Source organism: Fusarium coffeatum, assembly GCF_003316985.1.
Source record: "Fusarium coffeatum strain FIESC_28 chromosome Unknown BRIP53273_contig_8, whole genome shotgun sequence".
Taxonomy (NCBI): domain Eukaryota; kingdom Fungi; phylum Ascomycota; class Sordariomycetes; order Hypocreales; family Nectriaceae; genus Fusarium; species Fusarium coffeatum.
The window spans coordinates 11,661-23,095 of NW_022157807.1; the positions used below are offsets into that span (position 1 = coordinate 11,661).

At 48.9% G+C, this 11,435-nt stretch overlaps 3 protein-coding genes across 3 annotated transcripts; 1 reads left to right on the top strand and 2 right to left on the bottom strand.

Moving 5' to 3' along the window:
- Positions 1–2,870: 2,870 nt before the first annotated feature.
- FIESC28_00330 (uncharacterized protein) lies at positions 2,871–3,932 on the top strand (the record flags this gene model as incomplete). Its single annotated transcript, XM_031154481.1, has 1 exon — positions 2,871–3,932. One exon carries the CDS (start codon positions 2,871–2,873, stop codon positions 3,930–3,932), a length of 1,062 nt encoding a protein of 353 aa, XP_031021451.1.
- Positions 3,933–4,280: 348 nt separating this feature from the next.
- Positions 4,281–7,804, bottom strand: FIESC28_00331 (uncharacterized protein; the record flags this gene model as incomplete). Its single annotated transcript, XM_031154482.1, has 6 exons — positions 4,281–5,172; positions 5,223–5,588; positions 5,640–5,732; positions 5,779–6,942; positions 6,988–7,649; positions 7,727–7,804. 6 exons carry the CDS (start codon positions 7,802–7,804, stop codon positions 4,281–4,283), a joined length of 3,255 nt encoding a protein of 1,084 aa, XP_031021452.1.
- A 1,029-nt stretch (positions 7,805–8,833) lies between these two features.
- Positions 8,834–10,414, bottom strand: FIESC28_00332 (uncharacterized protein; the record flags this gene model as incomplete). Its single annotated transcript, XM_031154483.1, has 1 exon — positions 8,834–10,414. One exon carries the CDS (start codon positions 10,412–10,414, stop codon positions 8,834–8,836), a length of 1,581 nt encoding a protein of 526 aa, XP_031021453.1.
- Positions 10,415–11,435: the final 1,021 nt, after the last annotated feature.

The following is an 11,435-nucleotide window of genomic DNA, read 5'->3' on the forward strand; positions in this document are numbered from 1 at the left end:
ATCATCCTCGAAATCGGATCGTCCAAGTGCTTGAAAACTGAGTACCATGAGAGTAACGATAACCCCATGGATAAGCTTCTAGAACGAGCTTCTATCGTGGTTGGTCCTTTGACAAGTACTGTGCAGCGTTCAGACAGACAGGTACGGGGCGCATCAGCCGCAATCTCAATCCCAACTAAGCTTGATACGCACGCCACTAACGAGACAAAAGCTAGCTGTTTTGGTCACTCACTTGTCGCAAAGCTATGAGGGGAGACCAATCCGCATTCCTCGCATTGTATCGAACAATTTTCCGCAACTCATCAACGAGAGGGTCACAGCACCTAATATCTCACCCATCTGCCTGGTTCAAGTGCCGGGCGACAGTTGGTCCAATTAACTCGTGACTACTCCGCTGGATGTTTGCTCACTAGTCGGTTCTTGAGACATTCTAGCCGTCCGTGACTGGGATGCTCTCCCCCTTCACTCCACTTTGTCGGCGAACAGGCTTATTATCAACTCAACGCCCTCTTCCCGCATGGCTCCGGAAGCTTACGTACCTTGTTCCACATGGCCCAGGCGCTTCAGGATCAGCTCCATCGTGCTTTACTAGAGCTATATAAGGTAATCAGAGCGGCAATCACTTAGCTTTGGCCAAGCGAATGGACAGCACTAACCACTAGATTGATAGCGCGCTTCTGTTCATGTTCATCGACAAGCAACTTATGATTCAGTTTGAACCGAAGTCGAGCCTGTTGTTGCGATTTGCTCATGAGGGACGGAGCGCCTAAGAAAGATATTAAAAACTAGCATTAGAAAGATATTAAAAACTAGCATTATAGCTAGTAGCGGGCTGTCCATGCTCCGATGCTCATCTGCCAATGGTATTAGTTGCCGAATGGAATGGCGCCACCAACAGTTTCACGGCTAGTTAACAAAGTGGGATTCTCGACTATCAGTTTTGGACAACTATGTTCTCGTCATATCGCTTCTGACGGATGAGAGATGCCGTGCTGCATCTTGCACAAATGCCTCTTTCAGTACGCTCAAAAGGTGAACGGGTGTTGGTTGGCTGTACTTTGCATGCTGGGAGTTACCGATCAGCGTCTTCGAATCAGTAAGCCTGGTTAGCTGCAGCCGACAATACTACAATACTTGACGGCGCAGAGCCAGGGAGACATTCCAGGATCTGCTTGTCGGAATAGGCCCAGCAATGGCACATATTTGGTTCTTTACATTCACTGTAGGGGCATCAATACAATCAGACCCCCCGCAATGTCTGAAACTGAGCCATGCTGCATCCTCAATTCTGACCTTTGACTGGCAGCAGTCAATATTTCACCGCCAATCCGAATATTCAGTGTCGAGCGATAGGGACTCATCAAGTCCCTTCGCGGAAAGTATCAGAAGCTAAATTTCAATGTCACCCAGTACGTTACAGATGTCGTGATCCCCATGCGCAGCTGTTAAAGATCATGGGAACGGTTCCGATTCGCGTCGTTACACCGTCGGCATGTGGGTTAAGATCAAATGCAATGCACCTACATACATGGATCTCTCCTGCTATACGAGTAACGAGCATGATCACTCGTCGGGTAGCAAAGAAGTTGGCCACCGTGAGCCTAAGAGACGAAATAACTTGGACACTTCATACCATCTTGAGCTGGTATCTAGGCTACATTATTTTAGTGCCCCAAGCCCTTAAAGGAGCAAATGCCGTCTTTGTGATACACAGCATTACGGAGTGAGACCAGAGAAAGACAAAGAACTTTTTGACTACCTTGAAAGAACAAAATCAGCACTCTTTCTTGTCGCCTTGAAAGTGCAGAGACATGCTATCTTTACGACATGACATACCAGTCGCTTCCTGTTTAATGTTGAGATTCCTTTGCTTTTGGCGTGGGAATCGGAACGGGGGTTATGTTCCTTGTTCCTGATCCCAAGGCCCCGGTGTGACACAATAAGTTTGCTGTCAGCAATGTACTCATTTCAGGCGTCCACGGCACCAAGAGGCTGGTCAGAGAAAGAAATGAGGGAGACTCTGAAAGGATCTCAGCCTCTCAGGTCTTGGACTACACAGTAGATCTACTCAGTGATCCCAGCTAATTAGCTCCTATTGTATGTGCCCCGTCCTCCAGTTAGAACATGTGCTAATTGAAGGCTAGGACGGGTCTAGTACCCGTGGTCAGCGCTCGATGCGATGATCAGTGGGCGTCTACGAAAACAAAGAGTCAAGAGAAAGGAGACAAAGGTGTTCGGCACTCATTTCAGCTGATCCTCAGCACAGTAGACTACTGTACCTACACTACAGTACAGTATTATGTTAGTCATGCCAATCTAGACCACAATGACAAGCCTGCTGACAGGACCGGTCTACGTTAGCTTGACGTTGGTTGGCATTGAAGCTTGCCTGCCAAGCAACATACCTGGCTATTCCTGTCGCCGAATCAATATACATCATACGTCAGATTCACGATCACCAGTATTTACGAAACTCTAATATGTACAACGGGATGGGCATACAATCTACTTACAGTACGGATACCTATGTTATAGCAGTAACCTTGAACAAAGCTTCAAAACCATGACTATAACGGGGCCGGGCGCTCCCGCAACTGTGCTATGCTTCTATTGGACAAGAAGTTCAAAGATTCGGCTTCGGGCCTATCGAGTTCCATTGTCAAAATTTGATCAAGCGGTGCAAATTCTTACCCGGAAGTACGGGTAAACCAACATCTAACAGGTTACTATCGCGGATCTGAACCGAAAGAAAATACGAAATACGCCAAGTACAAGCAGCGATATAACGTCACAGGTGATCAAGTCCGTACAGCATAAACTTCTTTTCTCAGTATAATAGACCAAAGACCGTTGTTAGCCAAAGAATCAGTATGTGCAAATCTCGAGTTCACAGTTTCCTCAAAGCTCTACCCAAGGTTGAGCAGCACCTCCACATCGAAGGAACGCTTGAGCCCGAGCTTCTCTTCGCTCTTGCTGAGAAGAACGGCATTAAGCTTCCAGAAGACCCTGTCTATGAATCTGCCAACAAGCTGAGAGAGCGCTATGGACGATTCACATGTCTGGATGATTTCCTGCACTATTACTACCTCGGAATGAGCGTGCTCATTACCGAGAGCGACTTCGAAACTCTCGCATACCAGTACTTCCAAAGAGCTGCTAGCGAGAATGTTCGTCATGCTGAGATCTTCTTTGATCCCCAAGCCCATATTGTCCGAGGTGTCAGCTACGATACCGTCGTTGCCGGTCTCACTGCTGCCAAGCAACGTGCCCAGAAGGATCTGGGTATCACCGTCGAGCTCATTGTCTGCATCCTTCGTCATCTCCCTGTTCCCGAGTCCCATGCTCTTGTCGACACTCTCCTCGATCGAGGACATTTCAATGATGGCACCCTAACAGGCTTCGGCATGGTATCTAGCGAAAAGGCTTTCCCTCCTGAGCTCTTCACCGAGGTCTACGCCCGTGTAGCAAAGACTGGTACACGTCTCACCACCCACGCCGGCGAGGAAGCGCCCCCTTCGTTTATCACCGCCTCACTTGAGCATCTCAAAGTCTCGCGTATTGACCATGGCCTTGCAGCTGCTCAGGACCCTGAACTTCTCAAGAGACTGGCTGCCAACCGCACACTTTTGACTTTCTGCCCCTGGTCCAATGTCGCTCTCTGCAACCTTCCGGAGTTAGCCGACGCCCCTGTTCGCAAATTCCTTGATGCCGGGGTTCTTTTCAGTGTGAACAGCGACGATCCTGCTTACTTTGGTGCCTACATTCAGGAGGTGTACTGTCGTGTCCAGGATACCTTTAACCTTTCTGTTAAGGACTGGGCGTGGATTGTTCGCGGTGCAGTCGAGGAAAGTTGGTGCTCTGAAGAGCGTAAGAAAGAGATCCTGAGGGAACTCGACCAAATTCTTGAGGAGTACAAGGATTTGGAGGCGTGAGTCAATATACATAGATCAAGGCGCTGGGGGTCGGGGATATAGGAGGTGATAGAGATACCCTGATTTACATAACAAAACGACGGTAAGGAATGGGTTTTACTCTTATTTCACGACATATTGATTATCTAAGAATATGCTGCGCTCTTGAATCGCAGCTTGTTACGCCTGGCTTGTCATTAGATGCTGTCCCTTTCGACTCGCCCATCTAAGCAGTCCTCCGTAAACCTGCCATAAGCAAACCAGAGTCCAAGTGCACCATCTCTGCATAGCTGACATAGCCACCGACCACCTCTAATCAGACGTTTCCCTTTTCAAATTAAAAAAGTCAGAATGTATCTATATCAACCCTTAACCTTCCGTGGTGTCCATAGCTTCGCTCTTAAGCTTGTCCTTTGCGGCTTGTACCCGCTCCTCTCGCCACTGCTCAATTTTCTCCTTGAGCTCTGTTTGTGGAATAGCATCGTCGATAGTCATAGCCTGTCTGGTAAAGGGGTCCTTAGGATCGCTTAGTAGATGCTGAACGATAGTGGATCGGTCAACAATGTGCTTGCTGGGCAACAGTACAGGGTCCTTCATGAGATCGCCCATAATAGGGTCCTCAAACTCGGCTGGGATATCGCCAAGGTCTAATTCTGCCTGGTCAAGAATTGTCTTGGCCTCCACAAACTTAGTCCTCAACTGATCCCAACGAGCAATGATAGCTGGGTCCTTCTGGTGCTTAGATGTAAGGATGCGTGAGACGCGCTCGAGCACCTCAGGCTTGTATGAACGACCGTCTGCAGCAACGGCGTCAACAAAGACGGAAGAAGTGCCGAGGTTGAGGTAGATGTCGACAATATCAGAGATGATCTGAATAGGGCGGAAGTGGTACTTGTCTCTGTTGCTGACGCTGAGCTCAGCTGCCGCCTTCTTGCCTGCGAGTGTCTCCAAGTTGTAGTTAAGCATGCTCGCAAGACGAGACACAATTTCAGGCATGGTGAAAGCTTCGCCCATGGCCTCAGTGAATAGCTTCATCATTTCAAGTGTCTCATTAGCCAGTTGCATAAAAGAGGTGGCCTGATTGGCCAATTGTTGCAGCTCTTCGTCCTTCTTTTGGCGGTCCTCGGTGGATAACGACTGGTCTTCGAGTTCTCTTTCGATGTTTCTGATCTTGGGGAACTTGGAAAGAGCCTCGTCCAAGACATATGTGGCGTCATTCAGCAACATATTGACAAACTGCACAAAGAATTGCTTGTTGACTCTGCATATATATTAGTAAGTCTTCGTGTGCATCAAAAAAGCATAACGTACCGGCTCTCTTTGGTTAGCTGTCGCTTGTAATGGTCGTTGACCCAGACGCATTTAATGACCTGAAAGATCTCATATCGAATGTTGAATTTGTCATAAAACGCAGAGTCCGCACCTGTGGACTCACACTCGATGTAGAATTTCATCAAGCCCTTCAGAAGGTGGTCATTGGCAAACTGACTGCCAACAAGCTGGTCGCCCAAGACTCCACGCTTAAGGTGCATCAACGGCCAGGTAGCCGAGAAAAGCAGCGAGACCAGTGAGGACTTGAGATAGGGATTCTTGATATACTCCGTTGAGCGAAGGAATGTCACACAAAGCGCAATCATTTCATCGCCAACGGCACTGGGAAGGATTTTAGGTAACCATCTGCTCAATTGTTAGTCATTTACACTCTTATGCTAGGGCGTGGAAATCTACCTGAAGATAAACTTGAAGTTATCAACGATGTTCTGTAGTGTATACTCGGGAAGACACGAGAAGACGTCAGACTTCTCTGTGGGGAGAGGCAATCTGCAATTGTCAGTATGTGGATGGCGATCTGAGTCAGGTTACATACTGTATCTCCTTCGACTCTTGGCCGGGCTTGTACTCTGATCGAGTCACCAAACGAAGCAGCCAAACAGCGACAATTCGCATAAAGCGCAACGATGTGCTCTGCATTCGCTCATCGAGCAACACACCCTCAATAGATAACTTGAGCCCGATACTCTTTTCAAGGGCATCGACGTGTCTCTTGACCGCCCTGTCGTATTGTTCAAGCTGAACGGGATGATTAAGAAATTTTGCACGCTCCGCCTCCATTGCCTGAACTCGCTTCTCCAAATATTTAATGTCCCTGTCCAAGTTTTTCAGCTGGGAGTTGCAAGCTTCGCTTCCATAGTGATGGGCTGCCAAAGTCAAGAAGAAAGCTTCAGAAATGAAGTTGGTTTCGCCAGGTATTTTGTTGGCGTAGAACGACTCTGAATAGGATTGGTCGGCGTTCAGCTTTGTCTCATCCGTGATGTCTATTCGTGGTTGCTTCCTGAAGTAGTTGTCATCGATCTTGTTGACCTTGCTAAAGTCCATATCCATGAAAGGTTCGCAAAATCGGTCGAGAATCGTGGTCACGTTGATCATAAATCCATTAGAAGCAACTTCCCGCGGATCCACCTGAATAGCCCTCCTCTTGTGGTTCGTGTTCATAATGTAGGCAAACCAATCCAATGTTCGTGACCTTGTATCCTGGCCGGCCCGGATAAATGCGTTTGTGATTGCAAAAAGGTCGTCTTGGTGTGTTCTCAAGACCATTCGAAGGGCGTCTTGGGCGGTTACTATCCTACTCTTGTCAAGAGTACGAGCTCCAGGGAAGTAACTCATGATAACCTCGCCCTGAAGTGGCGAAATGCGGAAGAAGGGTCCGAGGAGTGTGTGCTTCTCAATGCCAGCAGGAGACTGCGCCATGTTGAAGCACGGGTGCTTCGCCAGATTGACGATTAGAGGTGGGAACCTCGTGTATGTTAACATAGCCTGGATATATGGCTTGTAATCCTGGTCCATAGTCATATTACCCAGTCTGCTGCTGATTTGGACCATAGCATCATTAAAAAGGGCAGGGAAAGCCTCGTCGTCGTCAAATCGTTTGATAGCCTCCTGAATGAAGCTGAAGCAAAGACCACCTTCATCCTGCACACCTTTCAGGAGATATGGCATGAGGGTGTCATGCTTGGGGTTGTGTTGTCGGCTGCACAGCATTAGATTTGTAGACCAACGCAGCAGAATTACTTACCCATAGAGATCTGGCATAGTCAGAGCGAAAAGACAGCCGCTCATACACAAACGCTTCGCCTCATCATGCACCTCAAACCTGGGTCCCTCAGTGGCCTTGATCTGAAGGAATGCTTTTACAGCACGCTTCCAGCACGGCAAGAAGTAGTTCATCAGGGGTTTATCCTGTGGATAACTGCTTGCCGCCTCCATAAGAGCTTGATCCAATGTGTTGACAGAAAGTTTCAGTGCCTCTCCAGACTCGTTCAGCTCTTCGTTCAGGTTCGGAAGGAACGTCAATCGTTGACCATGGGGGTTAATCATGTTGTGAGGGTCTACAGTGATGCGGAATATCTGCGAGAGTGCTCGATCGGCATAATCGGCGTCGGACTCGGGTTGAATGTTGGAGGGCTTCGGGGAGGCTCGATCCGCTGAAGCAGCGTCGTCAATCTCAGATGCAGGTCTCTTGCGATTCACAGGGGGTCTACCTGTTGGTTTCGGGGTCTCTGACTTAACCCCTAGCTTGTTGAAGGGATTCTGGCTAGATGATGCCGCCGGGGCGGAAGGGGTGATATTAATCTTGGGCCGTGAATCGGCAGCGGGCTGCGGCTGCGGCTTCGGCTTCGGCGTTGACGATCGCGAGGGATTGGACGATTCAGAATCGGGAGCCTTGTTCTCGTCGGACTTGGAAGACACAGGCGTTGATGTCCCTAATTTGGCAAGACGCCTTGCGCGAATCTAAAGAACATAGCTTAGTATACTCTTCCCATCATGAGTTCGTCTGAAATCGACTTGCCTGCTCCATCTTCTCCTTGTCCGGAGCATCGCCGCCCGTCCATGATGGTTGCTCGTTAGGATCCATTATTGAGGTGCACGGGTCGAGATCGAAAAGAGGATGAGGCGGGGAGTGGGATCGATAAAGTGATGTCAAAAGTAGAAAGTGTGAGATGGATGACAAGGCTGAGACCAAGATGGGAGATCTATGAAGTGTGGACCCAAGCCTCACGAATAGTCTACGTAGTGGTAGTACTGTAGGTACACAAAGAGCTGGATGGATGATGATGAGCTTGGGAGACCTGAGGGTGGGGGAATCCTGGGCCGCCTAAGCAAAGCCCTGGCTTTAATGGACGTTTGGCGGGCGAAGTGGGGGGCGGTGAGGCTGCCTGCTAGACTTTAGTGGCTCCCTGTAGCTGTGGCACTGAATGAAAGTCTCGGGCTTCTATCACTGTTATTGAGATAGAGGCTGCCGAGGTATGATAGAAGAACCTGGAAGATTGGAAATTCTTGTCAGAGTGTTGGTAATTGATAAAGAGAACCCAAACGGAGATAGCTCTCAGATTGTTGTATAATCAGCCGTGCCCAAACTCCGCAGTCTTTTCATTGTAAACTCCGCTCACTGCGGCAACATAGCGTCTTGCTGTTTTGACCCATATAACATTGACATATATAACAACCATTAGGTTCTAGACAGGTTAAACATTAACGGCAAGAAGGGTTAATTACATTGCTTTATGTAAAACTTGTCTCGCTTTGGATTGAATTGAATTTCGCTGGCTAAAGGAAATACACCCTCCTTCAGGAACTGATGTGAAGGCCAGAAAGTTTCAAACAGTTAGATATCTTGGAGGAACGTATCACAAGAGATTGGACACCTCAATCGAGAACATCAAACTTAAATTCGTCTGATTAAATAAATCTATAGCAAAAGTAGACTATCAACGCAACGCTTAACCGAACCAGGTGCCAACGTTTTTCCGACCAAGCCTATATGTTGATGCCGGGGTATCCCATGAACCGTGAATGCGCCAAAAAGGAAGAATTAGAACTAAAGATCATATCGAGAAGAATAGTAATACACGGTAATCCCGTCACAGACGAGGCAGATCTGCTCCCTCGACACTAGCTGAGCGACGACGTTCCGAGAGACGAGGGCCTTCTACCGACCTGTCCCTTTGGAGAGTCGCCGTTGACCCGGAGCTCGCGGCCGCTCTTATGCGACCTTCTTCGCGGCTTCGGTTCAGGAGCCAGTTGACATGCATGCGGATCATGTTGATGTTGTTTCGCAGTTCGGTCACCTCTTCGCGGATAGGCATGATCTGATTGATAGTCCACATGCTCTGTCGCGCCTCGAGGTGCGTTAGGTTCTGATGAACTTCTTCAAAACCAGCGTCGAGATCTTGTATGGTACGATTGTCTCCCACGACAGAATCACCCGTACCTCGGCGACTTAAAGTTGAGTTGAATTCGGTGATACGTTGGTTCGTCTCGTCCTGGCGGTTTTGTAGTTGTTGAACTTGCTGACCCAAGTCGGTATAGGACTGTATGATTTCTCTTTGTGATCTGATGATCATACCCGATGGTGTTTCTGGGTGAAATGCACAGCCCATGGTATGAGCATCCATCTGCCCACGCATGATACGAGCTGGACAACCAAACTCGCTGTATAGACAGTTGACGATAGTCCCTTCGCATTCCAGTTCGCCGTGGGCTTTGAGTTGGCTGCGATAGACAAGCTTCCAGCATGTCTCGCAGCGGGTCTTGCTCATGGGACAGGATAAGAGATGAAGCTCGCGGTCGGGAGCTTCGAAAGACGATTTGCAATGCTGACACATGTCTTCTGTGTGTGGGCAGGCATCATCTGTCGGCTTGGATCGTAATCTCTTATCACAATCAGTGCCGGGACAGGTAAAGTCCTTGAAACGACATTCTGTCGTAGCATGCACCTCGACGACCTCCCTTCGAACTTCCGACTTGCATCCTCGAGCATGATAAGGGCACTTAACCTTGAGGTTATTAAGCTGCGTACGGATGAGCCGTGGTGCGCTAAAGCAGTTGGGCCATGCTAGAGGTTCGCGATCAATAGGACAAGCGGTTCCAGATGGGCTGGAGTCAATGCTTTGCCGCAAACATCGGTAACAGAATGTGTGGTCGCAAGGCGTTGTAACTGGGTCCACGAGAGGGTCGTGACAGATGGGACAAAGTAGGTTGGGGTCGGGCTCAGCAACATATGTCAGAGAATACATGTCGAAGATGCAATTTCCTCCATAGCGTTTAGGGATGCCGAGAGAAGATGGATGTGGAGAAACCATCGGTCCCGTCCGTCGGTCCGAGTCAACATTCGGTATCAAGAGACCTGAAGAATATGAAGGATCGGATCGGGCTCTGGCATCTTGTCTGGCGTGTTGAGAGACTTGGGCCCCAACATAGAAAGTATCTGGCGAAGGCGGTCGAACAAGGCTTGTAACGAGGTCGGGAGTTGGAGATTGTCGGCGCAAATTCCGACGAGCGAACCGACGAGCTGCGGCCGGGCTCAGATGGATTCCATCATCGCTCGACTCGGAGGCCGAAGTTAAGAGGGCAGGAGGAGTAGGAGCAGCTGAAGCTGTAGTTGATGCTGCGGTAGGAGTCGGTTGCTGAGAATCTCGGAGAGTGGGAGGAGTTGTCGCCATGGTCGGTCGGGCGGTCGGGGGATCGAAGCGACTAGGCTAGACTTCGACTTCCTAACTTAGGAACGGAGGCAGAAATTGAAGAGCTCGAGGTCGAGACATGTATTCGTATTTAGTGTGCGACGTCGTGATGACGCTCAATAAGCGGGGGGTTGCTGTCTTGATGGAAATGGGGGAAAAAAGGAAAGATCTCGATGTGCACATCAGGACCGTATTGGGCGGAGGTAGAGCCGAGGAGGCAAGGCCACGCCCATGATGTGATGTGATACGTAGGTCGTAGGTTTGAATGGGTTTGCACTAACAATTTTAGCGAGCGAGTCCAGGATGTTGCATTTTAGCGGGGTCGACAAAAGAAGCGGAGCAGACAAAACAGGGGTCGTATTCTGGAAGGATACTATGGTATGAGGTAATCATCAATTGAGGGTCCGAGGAGGATCACTGGGGAAGTAATGGGGTTGTTTATTGGTAAATGCTGTATGTGCTTCCTATTCTGAGTGTTTTTTTTTATTGTTTAGACAATCCTCCTGTTCCTTGTGATGTTCATCTCTATCATGACAACCTCTGACCTTATTGGTATCAAAATAAGTGCCTGTCAGGGTCCTTGCCTAGACTTTTTTTGTCGATTACATCATTTCTCTCTCATGTCGCCTTACTTTTTATCCCACAGCCAACCATGTCCCCGCCTGAAGCACCTACAGTAACCCAAGGCAGCGCTGTAGTGAACCCTGGGCTTCCTGCTTAGGCTTGGGCTCACCGTTTGACAGTTTTAAAACAGGGGCATTCCTCCAAAAGAAACAAGCTCCAATCCACTTTTGAGCCGTTACTAGGTAGTCAGCTAGTCAACTACGGCGGATGGATGCTGTTGTTGTTAGACACAGGTTGCCAGGGCTTGAATGGCTGGGCCCTGCTTTTTTAATTTTCTCTACCGGCATTGCATTCAATTGAACTATGGACTGTACCAATGCGAACCTACCTAACCAACAGGCGCTGGTCAGTACGCTAGGCAGGGCTGCAGTGACACGTT